The 26,588-nt window shown below is 41.7% G+C and overlaps 1 protein-coding gene across 2 annotated transcripts in view; it reads right to left on the reverse strand.

Moving 5' to 3' along the window:
• Positions 1–26,588, reverse strand: part of arsb (arylsulfatase B) — a 38,553-nt gene that overhangs the window by 5,734 nt on the left and 6,231 nt on the right. The window contains exons 5-9 of one of the 2 annotated variants that reach the window (XR_004566179.1): positions 22,511–22,754; positions 6,711–6,781; positions 4,554–4,685; positions 3,775–4,442; positions 2,077–2,081 (exon numbers count right to left, since the gene is read on the reverse strand). Coding sequence is in view for 1 of the 2 variants with exons in the window: in XM_034193010.1 (XP_034048901.1) it covers positions 4,177–4,442; positions 4,554–4,685; positions 6,711–6,781; positions 22,511–22,754 (713 nt within the window). In the remaining variant the exon portion in view is untranslated. Of the gene's footprint in view, positions 1–2,076; positions 2,082–3,564; positions 4,443–4,553; positions 4,686–6,710; positions 6,782–22,510; positions 22,755–26,588 lie in introns of those variants that run through there. The other variant, XM_034193010.1, reaches the window with a different exon arrangement.

Genomic DNA, 26,588 nt, shown 5'->3' on the forward strand with positions numbered 1-26,588 from the left:
AATATGGTTTTGAGTTTCCAAATTCTAACATTAACCTTTTATTGTCTATAAAAAAGACTACATTAACTGCTTTCCAGTGAGAGGAAAAAAATATCAACAGTTTAAAAAAAAAGTGCACTTGACCCTCTGAAAAGGAAAGGGTGATCACCTGGACTACAACAACTACAGTGGTATTAAACTGCCCTCCGTGTCAGGTAAGACTTATTTCAACAGGGCTCAGTTCCAGCGACTTGCTGCTCACTGAACACAAGCATGAATGTAGTCAGCGCTCCATGTAGATTTGAACAAAGTGTCTGAATCAGTTGCTCACTGAGAATTGGCAAGACTTCCAAAAATAAATAAATAAATAAAATTGTTTGAGATCAGAACCAGCCCTCTAAAAAGTCAATATCAGCACTGGTCAGACTCAGAGGTCTTTTCAATAAATTCTGGTGCTCACCAGGGATGTGTTGTGGGTCCTACTCTGTTCAATGTGTTCGGTGTTGGATGGGGTTGTGGAAGTTTGTGACTTGGGTGCCTTTATCTGTGAGTAAAGGTTGAGTGACTGTCACTTTGCAGATTACATACATGCCCTCGTTGTGAGACTCACAAAGGATATTTCCTCAGAAAACTTACCGACCAGTAAAGATAGTCCGAGTTGTAACCCAACAGTAACCACGATGTCTACAAGGTCCCTTCATTTATGGTTTTACTGCAAAGTTGTGAGAACCACTGGCCTAAGACAACTCTCCAAGTCTCCTTGCTGAATCCTTTGTGTGTCAAATAAGTGACTACGTTTACACGCCGTTAATATTTGGGTTAAGGTCAATATTCTGGTTTCTGAATCATTAGGCATAACCCGTTTACATGCTTAAGCAGACAGAGTTACTCCTGTATACATGGTCACTGGTATCATTTGGAATATCCCCATCTAAACAGTGACGCACGTCGTCCACCAGTGCTTGATTTGATCTGGCGTTCGTGCAAATCCTGCTTCGTGTAAAACCCCTCACTACACACTTTTCTCAAACAGGCATTAACATTTTCTCATTTTTCTCTCCTGCGGGCTGCCTCCGCATCAAAACAGCAAGCGTCTCTGGACCTGTTGCCAGATTTGGCACAGCTACGCACAGAAGAGAGGGGGGCGGTTTGAGTGGTCCGTTGTGGCGTTTACCGAGCCACAGACGGTAAGCGCATTGGAGGCAGAGCAATCGCGGTGATATGCCAACCGGTGCTGCGACCGGCCCGCCTGATAAGGCGGTAGAACACAATGCGCTGTTTACATCTGCTTCTGTGGTGTCCGGTGGGTTGCACGCGCCGCATACAAGTAGTTGCTGTACTAAAAAGACCAAGATTCCTTGCGGATAGGACATACGCAGAACACAAAATAATGTTCCTTTCTATGGGGATATCCCGATGCACGTTTATATGACCTGATATTTGGGTTAGAAAAGGAGCAACCCAGGGGTCTTATTCGGGTTTTTAAAAACCGGAATATGAGCATATTCGGGTTTTTGCGGGCGTTTACATGGCCGTGCGCAACCGGGTTATTGCCAATATTTCGGTTATGAAAGGGTTATTGGCTGCATGTAAACATAGTCAGTGATAACTTACAGAGGTTCAGATGAAGCCCATTATATGCATCATGAGGTTATGTCAAATGCGATGACACTACAGCCACATGGCGGTCATCAACCATTTAGGGGCCACAGAACAGAGTCGCATAGCTAGGAAATGTCAAAAACAAATTTTAACAGTTATCAACGCATCACTTTTCATAGCTGTGTTATTTAATCCAACGTGCACCATCACACAGTGACAGGTTCTTACATATAGCCTGCCAATCTGAAGATGTTTGTATTTGATACATGCAAGGGACCTTCAGATTCTTAATAAATGAAGTGCAAACACCTAAAACAGCAAGTGACAGTCTTTACATATCAGGCTGAGACTAATGAAGCCGGAACGCATTCCTGTATCTTATAGTTACCAAGCAAATTAAGGCTAACAGGCTAATTTTTCAGGTATTTGATTTAGGTGTATTTTTTAGACTGGGTGGTGGTTTTCTTAATAGGTAACTATGACTGTGGCACTCACCATAGCTAATGTGACAAAGCTGTGAATTGCACTAACATCATAATAATACTAGAATTCATTTAAAGGAAAAGTTACAGCACAGACTCATTTGAAGGTTCCTGAGTACAGTTAACTTAAACACAAACCATACGAGGTCTATTAGATAAGAAACCGACACTTTTATTTTTTTTTAACTATATGGATTTGAATGATGTGCAATTACACCAATCATGCTTGAACCCTCGTGCGCATGCGTGAGTTTTTTCACGCGTCGGTGACGTCATTTCCCTGTGGGCAGGCCTTGAGTGAGATGTGGTCCCGCCCTCTCGGCTGAATTCCTTTGTTTCACACGCTGCTCGAGATGGCGCGCGTTGCTTTATCAAAATTTTTTCTGGACCTGCGAGGAATATCCGAGTGCACACTATTCGAGAAATTTAGCTGGTTTTCGGTGAAAAGTTTAACAGCTGATGAGAGATTATGGGATGTTTCTGTCGCTGTAAGGACTTCCCACAGAGCAGGACATCGCGCAGCGCTTCCAGGCCGTCGTCGGCCTGTTTCGACCTGAAAACATCCTAATTTAAGGCTTAATTCACCCAGGACGTCGTGAGAGAACAGAGAAGATTCAGAAGAGGCCGGCATGAGGACTTTATGCGGACATTCCACTGTTTAAGGACATTTTTTAATGAAAGACGTGCGCGCAAATTCGCCGAGTCGTTTCCGTGACGACTCGGCGAATCTTGTGTGCGCCGCGACAGGAAAAACACCTCCGTGTTGAAAACCATTTGTAAAATTCAGGCGGCTTTTGATGGCTTTCAACGAGTAACTGAGAAATTGTTTAACAGCTTGGGCATGTTCCAACTTGCCTGTTAAGGTTTCCAACGGAGGTGTTTTTCCTGTCGCGACCCCCAGCGGTCGGGTCCGGCCCGACATGCGACTCTGCCCGCACGTTCTTTCATTACAAAATGTCCGTTAACAATGGAATGTCCGAATAAACTCATGCCGACTTCTTCTGAAAGTTCTCTGTTCTCTGACGACTTCCTGGGTCCACAGAGCCTGAAATGTGGAAGTTTTCAACTTGAAACGGCAAGACGCTGCCGCCTCGAAGCGCAGATCGCCGTCAGGCGCCGTGGGCCGTCCTTAAAGCGACACTACCAGACCAAAATCTCTCATCAGCCCTTAAAATTTTTACCGAAAACCAGCTGAATTTATCGAATGGTGTCCACTCAGTTGTGCCTTACAGCTTTTGAAAAAATTTTTATCAAACAAAGCAGCAGTCTCTGAGCCATTCCTAAACAATGAAAAATCGACGAGAGGGTGGGTGACTCTTCACTCAAAGACTGCCCACAGGCGAATGACGTAACCAACAGGCGTGAAAAAACTCTCACAAGCCCACGAGGGTTCAAGCATGTCTGATGTAATCACACGTGTTTCAAATCCATATGGTTTTTGAAAAAATAATAAGGTCGGATACTTTTCTAATAGACCTCGTATTAGCTCAGAAATTTGTAATAAAATAGCCAGAAAAGAGAAACAGTCAAGTCCACAGCAGCTAGCAGTCACTGCTTTTTTGGCTGTCTTGACCTGGCACATTGTCACTACAAGTAACCATGCACCAATTATTCATAAATTCATGGCTTAAAATAAACTGATGAGTTAAATATTAAAAAAAAAAAAAAATCACCCCAGTAAAGTTGTCCTGAATGGAAAAACTACCTCGACAAACCAAAACAGTTTTTTTGTATAAGGCTGTAAACAAGTTTATGTTGTAAAGGTTGCATTTTAATGTGGTCTTCTACGGGGATTGACTATCTTTTGGAACAAGCCTCAAGCAGCCATTCACAGAGCTGCAATATTTGACATGTCTGCAATTATTTCAATTTTCTTCACCAGAGGATGCCGCCTCTGGTGAAATGTGATGGTCAAATGTTTTGTGTTTTTTTTTTTTTTTTTTAAAGAGGAGGGGGTGTTAAATACTTTAAGAAGAACATGATTGCAAGAAGATGCACAGAACAGATCTCTGACTGTAAACAGTAAGTTTCGAATGTTGTAACTGAGTAATCATTATATAAGAAAAAAAGAAATAAAAGTTTGCTTGAACAATCACAAGTACATCATTGTCACCTAAGCCCAGGGCCCCCAGGCTCCAGTGGGGCCAGGGTCACACTTGGGGTCATCAGGAGGATAGTTTACTGGCACTGCCGTACTCTGGAGTTGGGTAAGCCTACCGAGGAGATAATCCACCACTTTGGGGAACTGAGCAGACACTTCATTCTTCTCCTCTGGATCTTTTTCTATGTCAAACAGCATTACGGACTTCAGTGGATCCTCGGAGGAGGACTGTGACTCAGAGCTGTTGCAACCAGGCCGGGGGAACCAAATAGCACAACCTGCAGGACATTAAAAGAAGGACAGTTGTAAAGGCCAGAAGCAAACGTGTGTCTTCTCACGTCTCCCGCTTCAGAATAAACACGTCATTGCTGGTGACAGCAGATACTGACCTGGGTATCCAGTCAGCAGCTTCCAGTTTGAGGAACGAATGGCTGCATGAATGGACACATTGAAACCAGACTTGGCCCAGCAGTCTGTACTGACCTCTTCAGCCAAAGTTAAGTTACGGTTCCAACCATGACCTGCAGAGAGCAGACAGGTGATCACAGAGGGCAGTTGACAATCTGGCCAAAAAAACCCAGACAAATCGCTGATGAGGAGGATACTGGACAAGCGCTGCCTACAAAAGCTGCTCTGTGGATGTCTGTTTAAACTGTAAGGGAACTGGGACCAAACCTAAGATCATACACAAGAATCTAAGCACATCCTGTGAAGGTGTGAAAACAAATCCAATCCACCAATCTGCCATTACTGCAGATGTGCAGTGAAAAAAAATATATAATAAGGACCTGACTGGCATGATTTTGATCTGAACAGTTTTAAAAGGCAAAACTTAAACCCTCTTCATAACAGGTCTGGCAATTTCTGAATGACGTTATTCTTATAGAAAGTACCAACGCATGTATGTTGAGGTTTTGAAAAACAGAAATCAAGCCATGATGGTATTCGAAGGATCCCTCCGTGGTTAACTGACAATACGGTCCTGATTACTCAGAATTAAAAGTGAAGTCCGTCTCCTGACAGTCAAAAACAAACAAGTTCCTCACATTCTTCGCATATACAACAAGCACAGCTTGTTCCCCCCTCTGGAGCTTGTTTCACAGACTGAAAAAGACTGAAAACAACATGACGGGTGAATTCAAACGGTTCTGATCATAGTGTTATTTTTAAAACCACGTGATAAAAGCTGCAACATGGAATTCTTTCACTGACAGCGGCACAAATGACATGCAGATGTCTTAAATGCACTCACATGCGTGAAGCTGAGTGTGCTTCACTGAAGGATCCTCAAACTGAAGTTAACACATTTAAAAAATGGTTACTGTGCTCCCGCCAGAATAAAAGACAATAATCTTATCAGGATCAGGTGTGAATATAATTATGTCAGCAGGTGGGATGAAGAATGATCTGAGCTCCACACTGTACACATCTTTTTCTTCCATTCATCCTTTGCTTTACTACAGGACACACACACCTCAAATAAAATATCCTGTGCCCCATCTGGATCCAAAGATCTGGAGGTAAAAGGCCCAAAGAAAGTGGAGAAATAGAGGGAAGGAAGATATGAAGGGAAAATTAGTGCTGATTCAAAGCTTGGGATTAGTCCAGACTCCCTCACTGTCCTGAAGTTCAGGCACCCCTCTGTGACCAATTTTGACGGGATCCAGAGGAAGCAGAAGCACAGAAGAAGGGACTTGAAAGGCAACATGAAAGAAGAATTTACACCAAGCAGACAAAGTCATCAAAAAAGCCGCTAAACCGAGTGAAGATGAAAAACATCTAAAGAAGAAAAAGAAGCTAAAGAAAGCTGGAGCAAAATGTGAGAGAAAAACAGATGAAACAGTCTCAAAGAGAGGTTGAGGAGAAAAAGAGGAAGAAAAAAGAAGCAGGAATTTGCACCTGGAATGCAACCAGAAGAAGCTTGTCTCCCAGCAATGAGTGTTCAAACATAAAGAGTGAAAGCTTGTAAAGTTGCCCTGTTCTTCTTTTACGACATGAACATTTACATGCTAATGATTAATCGTAAATGTTGCCTTTAGACTGACAACTATGGAAACACCCCGTGTAAAAACGCACTAAATCAGAGGCTGAACTGCACATGCAGCTTGAAATAAGCCCATTCGTCAGTGTGCCCCCCCCAATTCCCAAAGCTGAAGTACGACTGCCACCAAGTTTGGCTGCAAACTTTAATACTGATTTTTAAAATACTTTGTGAGTGATATTCTCTGGACACGTTTGGAGTCTGAATCATTTCTTGAATTTTCAATGTTTCATTTGCTTCAAGGAGTTTCTGAAAACAAAGAAGCCAAAGAAAAGGATGCAAACGGAGTTTCCAGAACAAGTTGATTTACACAAACGAGCCGGAATGACCTCAGCTCACTGGCAGGGTTTGTTTCGCAGTGAAGTCATGGATCTGTGTAGGTGGATCAGCCAGTGTTTGGATTTCACAAGCTATTATATCCAAATTTATGTCAGAATTCAAACAGGTTTAGATACGAGTTATGAGCACACAGAGCAGTCAGGGAGCCAGACGTTGGGAAACTTACATGGAGCGAGGTCCACATACAGAGGGTCAATATTGTGCAGCAACTCCAGTCTGGGTGAGGCAAAGCCTTTGCTGTGAGAGACAGAAAGGAGGGAGATCTTTAGTGTATGGATACACAGCACACACTGTAAACTCCACTGGGATCTGCAGGATCTGTTAAAAATCTGAGCCAGCTGGCTGTTGTTCACCAGACACTCACGGCCCTCAAACCACAGAGAAAAGCACCAGTCTCACTGAGCACAATGTCCGATAACACAACAAAAAGAACTCGCCCTCACCCTGCCTCCTGTTCTGGGCCTTCATTTGTTGCTTTATATCACCAGCTGTGTTGTCAAGCTGCTGTATTCTGGAAAGGCAAGCCTCTTAAAAAGAAATAAACGCCTAAAGCAGTGAGGGGAGAGAACAAAACAACTAAAATTCCCCATGTTTTGTAGCTCACAGGGCAACAACCAGCAGCCAGCGGTCAGGTGACGTACGGCAGCCAATAGAGTCAAGTGGAGGCCGCGAGTAGCAGTTTGTGGTCCAGGCTAAGCCTTGATTTTCTGCTACACGCCTCAATTTAATCTCCTTCACTCTATCCACATTTGGTGTACAAATATAATGTGTCAGTCAAACTGGACTCTGTGACAGCAAGTGCAATGATGACATTTATGCAAAACGGAACAAAAAATATGACTATAGCATGGCAAACACACACACACACACACAAATTAATAGCAGGGTCATTGAAAGACGTGTCAAAACACAATTCACAATTAGGCTCACCAATAAGGATTAATCAAGTATTCAGCTTTTGCATCATTGCCTTGTGTTAACATTAGGTATGTAGCTAACAAAGACATGAAAATTTAAAGTTTTCAAAAGGCCTTCACTAAATGACCCAGAATAAGTTATGTGACATTACAGACAGGACATTCTGTCAAAATTATCCCAACATGCTTTAGTCCCACAACTAGATACTGATCTCTGCTACAAAGCTGAGACTTACCAAATTTCACACCGTTGCAGTGGGAATGCTGTTGCAACTTGTGAACTCTGCTAAAAGCAAGACTTCTCTATCTGACTCCCTACAAACTAAACAGATTCAGGACCCCTGGGCTACAATTAGGCCCACTATGCTGAAAATGTTTAACTTGTCCCTAACATTGGGTTCTGTTAATACATTACTGCAAATCTTCCAGTAAAATATGGAATGCTGCAGGGGTCTGTATTAGGCTCTCTCCCATTCTCTCTTTGTCATATTGCTATGCTACAGAATTGTTTTTCAGTGCTATGCTGATGACACTCAGCTGCACATGCCACATCCCTTCTGCAATATTCACACAGCGGCACCCACATTCCACCTCTTTATGCATTAATAAGTTCATTGTGACATAGCCAGAATCAACACTGCTGCCAACATAGCAACACCAAGACATGGGCTTCATATCGGCTGTTCCAGGTCTCTACAGAAAAATCTTTGAGTGACGTCATGCAGGTATGGTCCAGTATATATGTACAGTCTATGGTCAGAACCAGGCTCACTTTTGTAATTTCCAACACCTCAAATGCTGAGATTATGTTAAAATATTAGCAGATTTTTTTAAAAAATAATAAGTTAATGAATTATTTATATTATAATAGCCAAGTTGCTTCTGTGTGCATGCGAGCATGCATGTGAATGGCTTCAATCACGCAGAAACTGGGAACAGCTGACATTTGCTGTTTGGTATGCTAACGTATTTTGGGTCAAGGATGAATGCTGCAAAAACAGAAAGTTGAAAGGACTAATATTTTTGGAGGCATTAGTAATTTTAGCTAACCAATAAACAATGGACATTGTGATGCAATGCACCATGGGGATTTAAATGTCGTTATTGTGGTTCATGTTAGTTTAACAGTGTTGTTAGTGTTATTGACTTACTGTGTTTTTGTAGTTCAATTGGTTTAGTCAGTTTAGTCAAGCGTGAAGTTGTTGTTACCATGAGTGAGAAGAGTACTGCTTTGGATGTCTTCCACCACTGTCTCTATTTGTGGAGGTGATGGTCTAGTGGTTAAGGTGTTGGGCTTGAGACCAGAAGATCCTCGGTTCAAATTCCAGCCTGACTAGAAAATCACTAAGGGCCCTTGGGCAAGGTCTTTAATCTCCTATTGCTCCCGATAGCTGTGTGGCAGCACCCTGACATCAGGGTGAATGTGATGCATTATTTGTAAAGCGCTTTGAGCATCTGATGCAGATGGAAAAGCGCTATATAAATGCAGTCCATTTACCATTTGTGTGTGTAAAAATTAAAAGCACCTGCTTGCAGCAGAATGCAGAAAAACAAAAAGCTCTGCATGTGTGCGACTAGGGACAGCTGACATTTACCATTTGGTATGCTGATGTATTTCGGTTCAAGGTTGAATGGAATAGGACAAATATTTTTTGAGAAACTACAGATAATAGCCAGCATTGCTGATTACATTCTGGACTAACACGTCATTCCAGCAGGGGGTGGTAAATCATCTTTATATTAAAAGTGTGAGTGCGTGCATCTGTGATTTTATTTAGTAAGTTCAACGTAAGTACATAATATAATTGTAAATAAGTTAAAAATACATGGATGACACAAGAAAGTGAAAACACTTATTTCCATTGTGGATGGATTGGTGGATGGAGTTTCATCAGTTGACTTCCTGTTCCGGAGCACAGCGGTGTTCTGCTGTATCTGTTAGCTGTTTGAACTGAGCTGTTTGAGTTCTTTGAATTAACAGTCTTTTTCAAGACTTTTTTACTTTTTTTTTACTTTTTCACCGTGCTCCAACGCCTAAGGAAGACCTCTAACGGTCGAAGCATCGCGACGGAGCTCTTTTATCAGCTGGCCTTCATCAGCGTTGGCAGGCTAACTAGCTTGCTAACGCTTTCGTTTTTATTTTTGTTTTATTTTTTAGCACTGTTGTCGTGCTGCTCCACAGCTTGCCTAGTGGATTTTTATTTTATTTTAGCACTGTTGTCGTGTGTTACCTGTGCTGCTCCACAGCCTGTCCAGTGGATTTTTATTTTATTTTTTAGCACTGTTGTCGTGCGTTACCTGTGCTGCTCCACAGCCTGTTCAGTGGATTTTTATTTTATTTTTTAGCACTGTTGTCGTGCGTTACCTGTGCTGCTCCACAGCCTGTTCAGTGGATTTTTATTTTATTTTTAGCACTGTTGTCGTGCGTTACCTGTGCTGCTCCACAGCCTGTTCAGTGGATTTTTATTTTATTTTTTAGCACTGTTGTCATGTGTTACCTGTGCTGCTCCACAGCCTGTTCAGTGGATTTTTATTTTATTTTTTAGCACTGTTGTCGTGCGTTACCTGTGCTGCTCCACAGCCTGTTCAGTGGATTTTTATTTTATTTTTTAGCACTGTTGTCATGTGTTACCTGTGCTGCTCCACAGCCTGTTCAGTGGATTTTTATTTTATTTTAGCGCTGTTGTCGTGCGTTGCCTGTGCTGCTCCACAGCCTGTCCAGTGGATTTTTATTTTATTTTTAGCACTGTTGTCGTGCGTTACCTGTGCTGCTCCACAGCCTGTTCAGTGGATTTTTATTTTATTTTTTAGCACTGTTGTCGTGCGTTACCTGTGCTGTTCCACAGCCTGTCCAGTGGATTTTTATTTTATTTTTTACCACTGTTGTCGTGTGTTACCTGTGCTGCTCCACAGCCTGTCCAGTGGATTTTTATTTTATTTTTTGGCACTGTTGTCGTGTGTTACCTGCGCTGCTCCACAGCCTGTTCAGTGGATTTTTGTTTTGTTTTTTGGCACTGTTGTCGTGCGCACTGTTGTCGTGCGTTACCTGCGCTGCTCCACAGCCTGTTCAGTGGATTTTTATTTTATTTTTTGGCACTGTTGTCGTGCGTTACCTGTGCTGCTCCACAGCCTGTCCAGTGGATTTTGATTTTTATTTTATTTATTTTTTTTTTTTAGCACTGTTGTCGTGTGTTACCTGTGCTGCTCCACAGCCTGTCTAGTGGATTTTTATTTTATTTTTTACCACTGTTGTCGTGTGTTACCTGTGCTGCTCCACAGCCTGTCCAGTGGATTTTTGTTTGGCGCTGTTGTCGTGCGTTACCTGTGCTGCTCCACAGCCTGTCTAGTGGATTTTATTTGTTTTAGCACTGTTGTCGTGCGTTGCCTGTGCTGCTCCACAGCCTGTCCAGTGGATTTTTATTTTTATTTTATTTTTTAGCACTGTTGTTGTGCGTTACCTGTGCTGCTCCACAGCCTGTCTAGTGGATTTTTATTTTGTTTTAGCATTGTTGTCGTGCGTTACCTGTGCTGCTCCACAGCCTGTTCAGTGGATTTTTATTTTATTTTAGCGCTGTTGTCGTGCGTTGCCTGTGCTGCTCCACAGCCTGTCCAGTGGATTTTTATTTTATTTTTAGCACTGTTGTCGTGCGTTACCTGTGCTGCTCCACAGCCTGTTCAGTGGATTTTTATTTTATTTTTTAGCACTGTTGTCGTGCGTTACCTGTGCTGTTCCACAGCCTGTCCAATGGATTTTTATTTTATTTTTTACCACTGTTGTCGTGTGTTACCTGTGCTGCTCCACAGCCTGTCCAGTGGATTTTTATTTTATTTTTTGGCACTGTTGTCGTGTGTTACCTGCGCTGCTCCACAGCCTGTTCAGTGGATTTTTGTTTTGTTTTTTGGCACTGTTGTCGTGTGTTACCTGTGCTGCTCCACAGCCTGTCCAGTGGATTTTGATTTTTATTTTATTATTTTTTTTTTTTTAGCACTGTTGTCGTGTGTTACCTGTGCTGCTCCACAGCCTGTCTAGTGGATTTTTATTTTATTTTTTACCACTGTTGTCGTGTGTTACCTGTGCTGCTCCACAGCCTGTCCAGTGGATTTTTGTTTGGCGCTGTTGTCGTGCGTTACCTGTGCTGCTCCACAGCCTGTCTAGTGGATTTTTATTTTGTTTTAGCACTGTTGTCGTGCGTTGCCTGTGCTGCTCCACAGCCTGTCCAGTGGATTTTTATTTTTATTTTATTTTTTAGCACTGTTGTTGTGCGTTACCTGTGCTGCTCCACAGCCTGTCTAGTGGATTTTTATTTTGTTTTAGCATTGTTGTCGTGCGTTACCTGTGCTGCTCCACAGCCTGTTCAGTGGATTTTTATTTTATTTTTTAGCACTGTTGTCGTGTGTTACCTGTGCTGCTCCACAGCCTGTTCAGTGGATTTTTATTTTATTTTTTAGCACTGTTGTCGTGTGTTACCTGTGCTGCTCCACAGCCTGTTCAGTGGATTTTATTTTATTTTTTAGCACTGTTGTCGTGTGTTACCTGTGCTGCTCCACAGCCTGTTCAGTGGATTTTTATTTTATTTTTTAGCACTGTTGTCGTGTGTTACCTGTGCTGCTCCACAGCCTGTTCAGTGGATTTTTATTTTATTTTTTAGCACTGTTGTCGTGTGTTACCTGTGCTGCTCCACAGCCTGTTCAGTGGATTTTTATTTTATTTTAGCGCTGTTGTCGTGCGTTGCCTGTGCTGCTCCACAGCCTGTTCAGTGGATTTTTATTTTATTTTTTAGCACTGTTGTCGTGTGTTACCTGTGCTGCTCCACAGCCTGTCTAGTGGATTTTTATTTTATTTTTTACCACTGTTGTCGTGTGTTACCTGTGCTGCTCCACAGCCTGTTCAGTGGCTTTTTATTTTATTTTTTGGCACTGTTGTCGTGTGTTACCTGCGCTGCTCCACAGCCTGTTCAGTGGATTTTTATTTTATTTTTTGGCACTGTTGTCGTGTGTTACCTGTGCTGCTCCACAGCCTGTTCAGTGGATTTTTATTTTATTTTTTGGCACTGTTGTCGTGTGTTACCTGTGCTGCTCCACAGCCTGTCCAGTGGATTTTGATTTTTATTTTATTATTTTTTTTTTTTAGCACTGTTGTCGTGTGTTACCTGTGCTGCTCCACAGCCTGTCCAGTGGATTTTTGTTTGGCGCTGTTGTCGTGCGTTACCTGTGCTGCTCCACAGCCTGTCTAGTGGATTTTTATTTTGTTTTAGCACTGTTGTCGTGCGTTGCCTGTGCTGCTCCACAGCCTGTCCAGTGGATTTTTATTTTTATTTTATTTTTTAGCACTGTTGTTGTGCGTTACCTGTGCTGCTCCACAGCCTGTCTAGTGGATTTTTATTTTGTTTTAGCATTGTTGTCGTGCGTTACCTGTGCTGCTCCACAGCCTGTTCAGTGGATTTTTATTTTATTTTTTAGCACTGTTGTCGTGTGTTACCTGTGCTGCTCCACAGCCTGTTCAGTGGATTTTTATTTTATTTTTTAGCACTGTTGTCGTGTGTTACCTGTGCTGCTCCACAGCCTGTTCAGTGGATTTTTATTTTATTTTTTAGCACTGTTGTCGTGTGTTACCTGTGCTGCTCCACAGCCTGTTCAGTGGATTTTTATTTTATTTTTTAGCACTGTTGTCGTGTGTTACCTGTGCTGCTCCACAGCCTGTTCAGTGGATTTTTATTTTATTTTTTAGCACTGTTGTCGTGCGTTACCTGTGCTGCTCCACAGCCTGTTCAGTGGATTTTTATTTATTTTAGCGCTGTTGTCGTGCGTTGCCTGTGCTGCTCCACAGCCTGTCCAGTGGATTTTTATTTTATTTTTAGCACTGTTGTCGTGTGTTACCTGTGCTGCTCCACAGCCTGTCCAGTGGATTTTTATTTTATTTTAGCGCTGTTGTCGTGTGTTACCTGTGCTGCTCCACAGCCTGTTCAGTGGATTTTTATTTTATTTTTTAGCACTGTTGTCGTGTGTTACCTGTGCTGCTCCACAGCCTGTTCAGTGGATTTTTATTTTATTTTTTAGCACTGTTGTCGTGTGTTACCTGTGCTGCTCCACAGCCTGTCTAGTGGATTTTTATTTTATTTTTTAGCACTGTTGTCGTGTGTTACCTGTGCTGCTCCACAGCCTGTTCAGTGGATTTTTATTTTATTTTTTAGCACTGTTGTCGTGTGTTACCTGTGCTGCTCCACAGCCTGTCTAGTGGATTTTTATTTTATTTTTTAGCACTGTTGTCGTGCGTTGCCTGTGCTGCTCCACAGCCTGTCTAGTGGATTTTTATTTTATTTTTTACCACTGTTGTCGTGTGTTACCTGTGCTGCTCCACAGCCTGTTCAGTGGATTTTTATTTTATTTTTTGGCACTGTTGTCGTGTGTTACCTGTGCTGCTCCACAGCCTGTTCAGTGGATTTTTATTTTATTTTTTGGCACTGTTGTCGTGTGTTACCTGTGCTGCTCCACAGCCTGTCCAGTGGATTTTGATTTTTATTTTATTTATTTTTTTTAGCACTGTTGTCGTGTGTTACCTGTGCTGCTCCACAGCCTGTCTAGTGGATTTTTATTTTATTTTTTACCACTGTTGTCGTGTGTTACCTGTGCTGCTCCACAGCCTGTCCAGTGGATTTTTGTTTGGCGCTGTTGTCGTGCGTTACCTGTGCTGCTCCACAGCCTGTCTAGTGGATTTTTATTTTGTTTTAGCACTGTTGTCGTGCGTTGCCTGTGCTGCTCCACAGCCTGTCCAGTGGATTTTTATTTTTATTTTATTTTTTAGCACTGTTGTTGTGCGTTACCTGTGCTGCTCCACAGCCTGTCTAGTGGATTTTTATTTTGTTTTAGCATTGTTGTCGTGCGTTACCTGTGCTGCTCCACAGCCTGTTCAGTGGATTTTTATTTTATTTTTTAGCACTGTTGTCGTGCGTTACCTGTGCTGCTCCACAGCCTGTTCAGTGGATTTTTATTTTATTTTTTAGCACTGTTGTCGTGTGTTACCTGTGCTGCTCCACAGCCTGTTCAGTGGATTTTTATTTTATTTTTTAGCACTGTTGTCGTGTGTTACCTGTGCTGCTCCACAGCCTGTTCAGTGGATTTTTATTTTATTTTTTAGCACTGTTGTCGTGTGTTACCTGTGCTGCTCCACAGCCTGTTCAGTGGATTTTTATTTTATTTTAGCGCTGTTGTCGTGCGTTGCCTGTGCTGCTCCACAGCCTGTCCAGTGGATTTTTATTTTATTTTTAGCACTGTTGTCGTGTGTTACCTGTGCTGCTCCACAGCCTGTCCAGTGGATTTTTATTTTATTTTAGCGCTGTTGTCGTGTGTTACCTGTGCTGCTCCACAGCCTGTTCAGTGGATTTTTATTTTATTTTTTAGCACTGTTGTCGTGTGTTACCTGTGCTGCTCCACAGCCTGTTCAGTGGATTTTTATTTTATTTTTTAGCACTGTTGTCGTGTGTTACCTGTGCTGCTCCACAGCCTGTTCAGTGGATTTTTATTTTTTTTTTTAGCACTGTTGTCGTGTGTTACCTGTGCTGCTCCACAGCCTGTTCAGTGGATTTTTATTTTATTTTAGCGCTGTTGTCGTGCGTTGCCTGTGCTGCTCCACAGCCTGTCCAGTGGATTTTTATTTTATTTTTAGCACTGTTGTCGTGCGTTACCTGTGCTGCTCCACAGCCTGTCCAGTGGATTTTTATTTTATTTTTTAGCACTGTTGTCATGTGTTACCTGTGCTGCTCCACAGCCTGTTCAGTGGATTTTTATTATATTTTTTAGCACTGTTGTCGTGTGTTACCTGTGCTGCTCCACAGCCTGTCCAGTGGATTTTTATTTATTTTTAGCACTGTTGTCGTGCGTTACCTGTGCTGCTCCACAGCCTGTTCAGTGGATTTTTATTTTATTTTTTAGCACTGTTGTTGTGCGTTACCTGTGCTGCTCCACAGCCTGTCCAGTGGATTTTGATTTAGCACTGTTGTCGTGCGTTACCTGTGCTGCTCCACAGCCTGTCCAGTGGATTTTGATTTAGCACTGTTGTTGTGCGTTACCTGTGCTGCTCCACAGCCTGTCCAGTGGATTTTTATTTTTATTTTATTTTATTTTTTAGCACTGTTGTTGTGCGTTACCTGTGCTGCTCCACAGCCTGTCCAGTGGATTTTGATTTAGCACTGTTGTTGTGCGTTACCTGTGCTGCTCCACAGCCTGTCCAGTGGATTTTGATTTAGCACTGTTGTTGTGCGTTACCTGTGCTGCTCCACAGCCTGTCCAGTGGATTTTTATTTTGTTTTAGCACTGTTGTCGTGCGTTGCCTGTGCTGCTCCACAGCCTGTCTAGTGGATTTTTATTTTGTTTTAGCACTGTTGTCGTGCGTTGCCTGTGCTGCTCCACAGCCTGTCTAGTGGATTTTTATTTTGTTTTAGCACTGTTGTCGTGCGTTGCCTGTGCTGCTCCACAGCCTGTCCTGTGGATTTTTACTTTTATTTTATTTTTTAGCACTGTTGTTGTGCGTTACCTGTGCTGCTCCACAGCCTGTCTAGTGGATTTTTATTTTATTTTAGCACTGTTGTCGTGCGTTACCTGTGCTGCTCCACAGCCTGTCTAGTGTCGGATTCCCTGTTTGGGAATCCGCTAGCTTAGCGTAGCTACTAGCTCTTAGCCGTTTTAGCATGGCGGCTTCTCCTGTCTCTCCCGCACTTTTCTGCTCTGGGTGTGAAATGTTTAGTTATTCCTCGGCCTCCTTTAGCAGTAACGGTACTTGTAATAAGTGCAGCTTATTCGTAGCTTTGGAGGCCAGGCTGGGCGAATTGGAGGCTCGGCTCCGCACCGTGGAAAATTCTACAGCTAGCCAGGCCCCTGTAGTCGGTGCGGACCAAGGTAGCTTAGCCGCCGTTAGTTCCCCCCTGGCAGACCCCGTGCAGTCGGGAAGGCAGGCTGATTGGGTGACTGTGAGGAGGAAGCGTAGCCCTAAACAGAAGCCCCGTGTACACCGTCAACCCGTTCACATCTCTAACCGTTTTTCCCCACTCGACGATACACTCGCCGAGGATCAAACTCTGGTTATTGGCGACTCTGTTTTGAGAAATGTGAAGTTAGCGACACCAGCAACCATTGTCAATTGTCTTCCGGGGGCCAGAGCAGGCGACATCGAAGGACATTTGAAATTGCTGGCTAAGGCTAAGCGTAAATTTGGTAAGATTGTAATTCACGTCGGCAGTAATGACACTCGGTTACGCCAATCGGAGGTCACTAAAATTAACATTGAATCGGTGTGTAACTTTGCAAAAACAATGTCGGACTCTGTAGTTTTCTCTGGGCCCCTCCCCAATCAGACCGGGAGTGACATGTTTAGCCGCATGTTCTCCTTGAATTGCTGGCTGTCTGAGTGGTGTCCAAAAAATGAGGTGGGCTTCATTGATAATTGGCAAAGCTTCTGGGGAAAACCTGGTCTTGTTAGGAGAGACGGCATCCATCCCACTTTAGAGGGAGCAGCTCTCATTTCTAGAAATCTGGCCAATTTTTTGGGATCCTCCAAACTGTGACTGTCTAGCGTTGGGACCAGGAGGCAGAGCTGTGGTCTTATACACCTCTCTGCAGCTTCTCTCCCCCTGCCATCCCCCTATTACCCCATCCCCGTAGAGACGGTGCCTGCTCCCAGACCACCAATAACTAGCAAAAATCTATTTAAGCATAAAAATTCAAAAAGAAAAAATAATATAGCACCTTCAATTGCACCACAGACTAAACAGTTAAATGTGGTCTATTAAACATTAGGTCTCTTTCTTCTAAGTCCCTGTTGGTAAATGATATAATAATTGATCAACGTATTGATTTATTCTGCCTAACAGAAACTTGGTTACAGCAGGATGAATATGTTAGTTTAAATGAGTCAACACCCCCGAGTCACACTAACTGTCAGAATGCTCGTAGCACGGGCCGGGGCGGAGGATTAGCAGCAATCTTCCATTCCAGCTTATTAATTAATCAAAAACCTAGACAGATTCAATTCATTTGAAAGCTTGTCTCTTAGTCTTGTCCATCCAAATTGGAAGTCCCAAAAACCAGTTTTATTTGTTATTATCTATCGTCCACCTGGTCGTTACTGTGAGTTTCTCTGTGAATTTTCAGACCTTTTGTCTGACTTAGTGCTTAGCTCAGATAAGATAATTATAGTGGGCGATTTTAACATCCACACAGATGCTGAGAATGACAGCCTCAACACTGCATTTAATCTATTATTAGACTCTATCGGCTTTGCTCAAAAAGTAAATGAGTCCACCCACCACTTTAATCATATTTTAGATCTTGTTCTGACTTATGGTATGGAAATAGAAGACTTAACAGTATTCCCTGAAAACTCCCTTTTGTCTGATCATTTTTTAATAACATTTACCCTGATGGACTACCCTGCAGTGGGGAATAAGTTTCATTACACTAGAAGTCTTTCAGAAAGCGCTGTAACTAGGTTTAAGGATATGATTCCTTCTTTATGTTCTCTAATGTCATATACCAACACAGAGCAGAGTAGCTACCTAAACTCTGTAAGGGAGTTAGAGTATCTTGTCAATAGTTTTACATCCTCATTGAAGACAACTTTGGATGCTGTAGCTCCTCTGAAAAAGAGAGCTTTAAATCAGAAGTGTCTGACTCCGTGGTATAACTCACAAACTCGTAGCTTAAAGCTGATAACCCGTAAGTTGGAGAGGAAATGGCGTCTCACTAATTTAGAAGATCTTCACTTAGCCTGGAAAAAGAGTTTGTTGCTCTATAAGAAAGCCCTTCGTGAAGCTAGGACATCTTTCTACTCATCACTAATTGAAGAAAATAAGAACAACCCCAGGTTTCTTTTCAGCACTGTAGCCAGGCTGACAAAGAGTCAGAGCTCTATTGAGCTGAGTATTCCATTAACTTTAACTAGTAATGACTTCATGACTTTCTTTGCTAACAAAATTTTGACTATTAGAGAAAAAATTACTCATAACCATCCCAAAGATGTATCGTTATCTTTGGCTGCTTTCAGTGATGCCGGTATTTGGTTAGACTCTTTCTCTCCGATTGTTCTGTCTGAGTTATTTTCATTAGTTACTTCATCCAAACCATCAACATGCTTATTAGACCCCATTCCTGCCAGGCTGCTCAAGGAAGTCCTACCATTATTTAATGCTTCAATCTTAAATATGATCAATCTATCTTTGTTAGTTGGTTATGTACCACAGGCCTTTAAGGTGGCAGTAATTAAACCATTACTTAAAAAGCCATCACTTGACCCAGCTATCTTAGCTAATTATAGGCCAATCTCCAACCTTCCTTTTCTCTCAAAGATTCTTGAGAGGGTAGTTGTAAAACAGCTAACTGATCACCTGCAGAGGAATGGTCTATTTGAAGAGTTTCAGTCAGGTTTTAGAATTCATCATAGTACAGAAACAGCATTAGTGAAGGTTACAAATGATCTTCTTATGGCTTCGGACAGTGGACTTATCTCTGTGCTTGTTCTGTTGGACCTCAGTGCTGCTTTTGATACTGTTGACCATAAAATTTTATTACAGAGATTAGAGCATGTCATAGGTATTAAAGGCATTGCGCTGCGGTGGTTTGAATCATATTTGTCTAATAGATTACAGTTTGTTCATGTAAATGGGGAATCTTCTTCACAGACTAAAGTTAATTATGGAGTTCCACAAGGTTCTGTGCTAGGACCAATTTTATTCACTTTATACATGCTTCCCTTGGGCAGTATTATTAGACGGTATTGCTTAAATTTTCATTGTTACGCAGATGATACCCAGCTTTATCTATCCATGAAGCCAGAGGATACGCACCAATTAGCTAAACTGCAGGATTGTCTTACAGACATAAAGACATGGATGACCTCTAATTTCCTGCTTTTAAACTCAGATAAAACTGAAGTTATTGTACTTGGCCCCACAAATCTTAGAAGCATGGTATCTAACCAGATCGTTACTCTGGATGGCATTTCCCTGATCTCTAGTAATACTGTGAGAAATCTTGGAGTTATTTTTGATCAGGATATGTCATTCAAAGCGCATATTAAACAAATATGTAGGACTGCCTTTTTGCATTTACGCAATATCTCTAAAATCAGAAAGGTCTTGTCTCAGAGTGATGCTGAAAAACTAATTCATGCATTTATTTCCTCTAGGCTGGACTATTGTAATTCATTATTATCAGGTTGTCCTAAAAGTTCCCTAAAAAGCCTTCAGTTGGTTCAGAATGCTGCAGCTAGAGTACTGACGGGGACTAGAAGGAGAGAGCATATCTCACCCGTGTTGGCCTCCCTTCATTGGCTTCCTGTTAATGCTAGAATAGAATTTAAAATTCTTCTTCTTACTTATAAGGTTTTGAATAATCAGGTCCCATCTTATCTTAGGGACCTCGTAGTACCATATTACCCCATTAGAGCGCTTCGCTCTCAGACTGCGGGCTTACTTGTAGTTCCTAGGGTTTGTAAGAGTAGAATGGGAGGCAGAGCCTTCAGCTTTCAGGCTCCTCTCCTGTGGAACCAGCTCCCAATTCAGATCAGGGAGACAGATACCCTCTCTACTTTTAAGATTAGGCTTAAAACTTTCCTTTTCGCTAAGGCTTATAGTTAGGGCTGGATCGGGTGACCCTGGACCATCCCTTGGTTATGTTGCTTTAGACGTAGACTGTGTTTCATAATTATTGTATGGCCTTGCCTTGCAATGTGGAGCGCCTTGGGGCAACTGTTTGTTGTGATTTGGCGCTATACAAGAAAAAAGTTGATTGATTGATTGTGGTCCACTTAAAAATCAAATGACAAAATAGTTGTAAAAATGAAATAATATTAATAATAATAAGGTGTATATGATAACAAAAACCTAAACAATTTAGAAATACATTAAGACAGTAAATTAGCATTTAAAAAAAATTACATAATCAACAGGAAATAAAAGGGTTGCATCCCTCTTGTAAAAATTGTTTAGGTCTAAGGCTGTAAAAATATTCTGGACTCATACAACATTCCAACTCATTATACACTCAACAAAAATATAAACGCAACACTTTTGGTTTTGCTCCCATTTTGTATGAGATGAACTCAAAGATCTAAAACTTTTTCCACATACACAATATCACCATTTCCCTCAAATATTGTTCACAAACTAGTCTAAATCTGTGATAGTGAGCACTTCGCCTTTGCTGAGATAATCCATCCCACCTCACAGGTGTGCCATACCAAGATGCTGATTAGACACCATGATTAGTGCACAGGTGTGCCTTAGACTGCCCACAATAAAAGGCCACTCTGAAAGGTGCAGTTTTATCACACAGCACAATGTCACAGATGTTGAAAGATTTGAGGGAGCGTGCAATTGGCATGCTGACAGCAGGAATGTCAACCAGAGCTGTTGCTCGTGTATTGAATGTTCATGTCTCTACCATAAGCTGTCTCCAAAGGTGTTTCAGAGAATTTGGCAGTACATCCAACCAGCCTCACAACCGCAGACCACGTGTAACCACACCAGCCCAGGACCTCCATATCCAGCATGTTCACCTCCAAGATCGTCTGAGACCAGCCACTCGGACAGCTGCTGCAACAATTCGTTTGCATAACCAAAGAATTTCTGCACAAACTGTCAGAAACCGTCTCAGGGAAGCTCATCTGCATGCTCATCGTCCTCATCGGGGTCTCAACCTGACTCCAGTTCGTCGTTGTATCCGACTTGAGTAGGCAAATGCTCACATTCGCTGGCGTTTGGCACGTTGGAGAGGTGTTCGCTTCACGGATGATGCAAAGGAGATGTGTTGCACTACATGAGGCAAATGGTGGTCACACCAGATACTGACTGGTATCCCCCCCCAATGAAACAAAACTGCACCTTTCAGAGTGGCCTTTTATTGTGGGCAGTCTAAGGCACACCTGTGCACTAATCATGTGTCTAATCAGCATCTTGATATGGCACACCTGTGAGGTGGGATGGATTATCTCAGCAAAGGAGAAGTGCTCACTATCACAGATTTAGACTGGTTTGTGAACAATATTTGAGGGAAATGGTGATATTGTGTATGTGGAAAAAGTTTTAGATCTTTGAGTTCATCTCATACAAAATGGGAGCAAAACCAAAAGTGTTGCGTTTATATTTTTGTTGAGTGTACAAGCTTTGCTTAATTTATTACCACCCTTCAAAAATGTCAGCTACCTATTTTATAATATAGTGATATAAGATAGTGTTCATTAATTAATTCAGAACTACTAATGAATTCAGACAATCTAATTATATATATATATATATATATATATATATATATATATATATATATATATATATATCTATATATCTATCTATCAGTTGGGCAAGCATAGAATTAATGGAGAGTCAGTGTCAGTGAGGGGGTCCACAAGATTTCTAAAAGTAACTCTGTAAAGACTGCTGCTTATTCAGCTCTGGGATTTTGGGTTCTCATACATACAGGTGAAGACAAATTAATTTTCTTTTCTGGGCAACATTGGCATCTTTAAACATAAAGAATGACCACAAACTAGAATAGAGACATGCCTGTTGAGTTGCTTGCAAAGTCTTACGTCTATTCACAAGATCTCAGTGACCCAAAAGGATGCTGTTGCTTGTTTCATTAAAGAATTTCCAGTAAAATCAGCTCATCCAATAGCAAGCTAGAAGCAGAGGTGGAGCAGGAGGGAGAAGCGAAAGATGGACGGACTATAGATTTGTGTGAGAATGACTGATGGAATTTCCGTCTCTTTTAGCTCCCATTGCTGCAGTAACAAAGGGCTTATTGAAAGAGCTGCTACAATAAGAAAAAGACGGTAGGTCATGGACACAGAGTTGGAGAGGATGTAGCGGAGGGGGATCGGAAAGAGGCACGAGAGGGCAGGCTGTCAAACATGAGAAGTGGTGTTGCTGTAAACGTCAGCCAAAGCCTGACCTGCCACCTGAAAAATGTCTCTGAGAATTCTGATGTTTCAAGTTGCAGAACTATACAAAAACATACATTTGTGTCTTCTTCCTGTGTCACTGAAAAAGACGGTCTGGCCCACCTGATTGTGTTCCACACATTGAATCCATCCAGCGGCTTTGTGCCGTTGGTGCTGCCCCCTGCCAGGCCAACCAGCGTAGGAAGCCAATCAGAGATGTGGATGAGCTCATGGCTAACAGTTCCGGGTTTTTTCAGCAAGGGGCTGGTGACAAATCCCACACCCCGGACCCCTCCTTCCCACAGGGACCCCTTCCTCCCTCGCAGCGGCCAGTTGCTGCCACCAGATAGTGTCTGGCCGCCATTATCTGTAAAATATAAACAGAAAACATCAAGAGAATTGTAGATTTGTCAACATACTGATTACAGAAAAAATAAAACTGATCAAATAGTGATATAAACTGTCATCATCCTAATAAGAAGGTCCAGTAAAAACACAGCTGACCAATCACATCCAGGCAGGGTTCCCTTTCAGCATGCAAGTCCAGGATGTAGTCTGTGAAATCTGGAAAGTGTGTCTGCTCCCGAATGCTTTTTCAAGCTGTTCTGGTCCCCTGTGGGCCAATTCTCTCTCTTCATTTCTCCTTCCCGGCTTCCTTCTCTTGCTCATTTTCTTACAGTAGAGCCCCAGTGAGGCCGCCAGTGATTTTCATCACAAAAGAATCTCAGGGTCATCATGAGTTCAGGGCTCATTTCAGTTAAAAGTGACACGTGGCTTAGTTATGTCAGCTTCAACACAAATGAACAAGCTATAAAGAAAATAGTAAAATATTAAAGCTACAGTGTGTAGGATTTAGTGCCATCTAGTGCTGAGGTTTCAGATTGCATGTTGCCATCACCAGTCACAATTTTGATTCCCTGTATGTTTTTGCTGCTTCGGCAATGGGGATTCATGCTGCTCTGCCTTTTCATGACGTATGATCCTCACTCTCACAAAAAATTAGGGTTCTCAAACTTGTTAGCTTCCACTAGCAACCAGTAGATGGTGTATAACAATGATGACTTTATTCCCGACTAAAGAGTAAATAAATAAATTATATATAGGTCCATATCTGGGCAGTTACAAACTTATACAGATTAGTTTGTATGTAACATCTGTAACCAATGGGTCCTGATCCCGGACCTATATTTTAAGATGGTGTCAAGAACAGCACATGTGATGGGATTCACAGACTTGCTAAACACTGCATGAACCGATATACCAAATTCGTGATCACAGCCCGACAACACTATGTCAAAGACTGCGTGCAGAGTGTACTTGTACTCTCATATTTGGAAAATCCAATGAATAATTTAAAGATGTTATGCTAGGACTCAGTTTATTAATAGATGATTTCTTGTAGTTCCACCAAAGTTGAGCTGTGTACATAGGAGAGCAGTATGAACGAAACAAGGTTAATTTAACATCAAGATTACACATATGGAATCTGCGTAGGGTCATATTCCCTTGAGCATGTAGCTGTCTGCATTGTCTGGCTATATCAAGGTCATCACATTATTGATTACGTGTCCAAGGTATCTACATGAGTCCGCTTCTTTCAGTACTTCACCATTTAATTTAAACACTTGTAAATCTACCTCTTTTGGTTGTCACCAAACTGCTCACATATTTTCAACAGTATGTTGAGCCCTGCCACTGAGGGTGCAATTAGCATCAGATCATCTGTATACATAATGTCAAACATGAGATATATAATTAGTATGCCACTATAATAGCAGACAACATGACAAGTATCTAGCTAGCCTGTGGCTCAGGTCATCCATGTAGATAGGGGAGCAACAACTTTTTTCCTTCAGTCTCCCGGCAACAATGCAAGAGGCAGAGTCAGTATGTCCCATTTGGACTACTGTACCAACATGGCAGTCTCCATGACAGGGCTGCTACTTGCTAACACCCATCCCTACATCATATGCAGTGTAACTTTAACTGGATAAATCTTTCTGTTAATGTGTATATAGTTATCACATTGCAAGGCCTACAGTGGACTCTACTACCTTGCACTTAATTGTGCATCAAATTTCCACACAAGCGGGAAGTACTATTTTTCCCCTGCAGCTTCCTGAGCAGTAGACTCTGTGTCTGTTTGACATATTGTCTGAATCTTCTGTCTCAGAATTGGAGCCAACAAATGTGTGAAAAAACAATGAAACCACCACCTACCGCAGCATAAAAGTCAGGCACTTTACTTTCACAGCATTGTTCCCGTCTTCTAATTACCCTTTAAAAAACCCCAAACCTCTAAAAATAACTCCAGATCCCTGAATGTTCAAAGGAGGTACCTACTTCAGATGCAAATGATTATGAAGAGTGAAAAAAAAGAAGAAAACCAATATGCAACTTTAAAAAAAAGGTGTAAAACTGTACAATCGCCTGCTTTTGGCCAGATCATAACCTTCATTCAAGATCAATGTGACAAATAATTTTACAGATGAGACAAGCCACACGTTTTTGTTTTTAAAAGGAAAAACACTGATTGCAAAATAAAATGCAATGCTGCCCTCTATAGAATACTAAGAGTATTGCTGCAGTCGTTTCACACAAGAACTACAACACATTTGTTACTTCTCTATTCCTGACACTGCTGTGAACTCTTGATGTGTTCATTTAACAATTTTTATTGCAACATGAACTCATCTCAACCAAACTCTGGTGCTTACACAACATGTGGTTTTCTCTCTGTGCTCATAAAAATTTGATTTCTTTTCATTTGACGCCCACCAATTTCCATTCTGGCAGACTTCAAATGAATCCTTTTGAACAAATAAAATCTGTGGGGAACATATTAAGACTCCCAGAGGCGTTCACCTGATTATCGCCTTATATGCAAGTCAAATGAGCACATAATGGAATATGAAGATTATGTGCATGTTTGGAAAAGAACAAGAAATATGTAGCTTCATGTAAAAAGACTCAAATGATTCAATATTGAGTATGCCCAAAAATCCAAAACAGTAAGTTGGTTTTGACAACCAATCAAAAGCAGTTTATTGAATTTTGCCCGTGTAAACCCAGTTTAAACTACTTCACTATTTGTTCAGAGCTGTTTAAAATTGTTTATAACATTTAATTTAACCAGGTTAGTCCCACTGAGATCAAGATCTCTTTTACAAGGGACACTTGGACAATTTTTAAAGTTTCCAGTCCACCTAACCTGCATGTCTTTGGATGTGGGATGAAGCCGGAGCACCAGGAGGAAACCCACGCAAAGACGGCGAGAACATGCAAACTCCACACAGAAAGGACACAGGTGGGAATCGAACCCATGAACATCTTGCTGTGAGGCAAGAGTGCTAACCAGTAAGCCACCATGCTGCCCGTGTTACCGACCTTACAGCCTGTTCTACAGCTGTTTATCACTTTGAATAAAAGAAAGGGAGATAAAATACTTCCGTGCCTAACTCCATTGCTGACGCTGAATGGAGTAGACGTGTACTTACCCCATTTAACATTGACTGACTGATGTGCACACCAGAAAGCCAGGTGTCTCACTCGAGACTTAGGATCCCCTCTGTTGTGTAACTTAGAAAATAATTTCTCATGCTTTACACGATCAAAAGTTTTAGAGGTATTAATAAAACGCATAAAAATTGTGGAATTATGCCTGTTATACAGGCAAAAATACACATATTTGTGCCATGTTTGGCTTTAAACCCAAACAGGTTATCAGAAGTCAAGGCAAACTATTTCACCCTATTCAGTATAATCCTCTCCAAGATCTTGGATAAAATACTAGCCAGCACTATAGGCCAGTAATAATCCAGGTTGCTGATCTTGTCTGCTTTGTCTTTAATAACAGGCACTAAAATAACCGATAAAATAGAATCTGGTAAGATACCATGAACAAAAAAGCCAGTAAAACAAAGAAAAGGGGGGGGAAAAGAGTTTTTTTACTTGCAAGATTTAAATGCTCAGCAGATACCCTATCCATACCACGTCTTATTATCCTTTAGCATCATGTATTTCTTCAAACTATCACATCGTCATTACTATCAATGAGACAAACTAGTGGGTACTACAAATTATCGCTTTCTAAATATTTTGTCAGTTTTGTGGGCATCTCCAAAGTGTCAGGATGCATAAATATCAGCTGGGCTTCTTTGCAACACATGTTCATTTGTTGTAACTGATCAAGTGGTCTTGT

Source organism: Thalassophryne amazonica, chromosome 17, assembly GCF_902500255.1.
Source record: "Thalassophryne amazonica chromosome 17, fThaAma1.1, whole genome shotgun sequence".
Taxonomy (NCBI): domain Eukaryota; kingdom Metazoa; phylum Chordata; class Actinopteri; order Batrachoidiformes; family Batrachoididae; genus Thalassophryne; species Thalassophryne amazonica.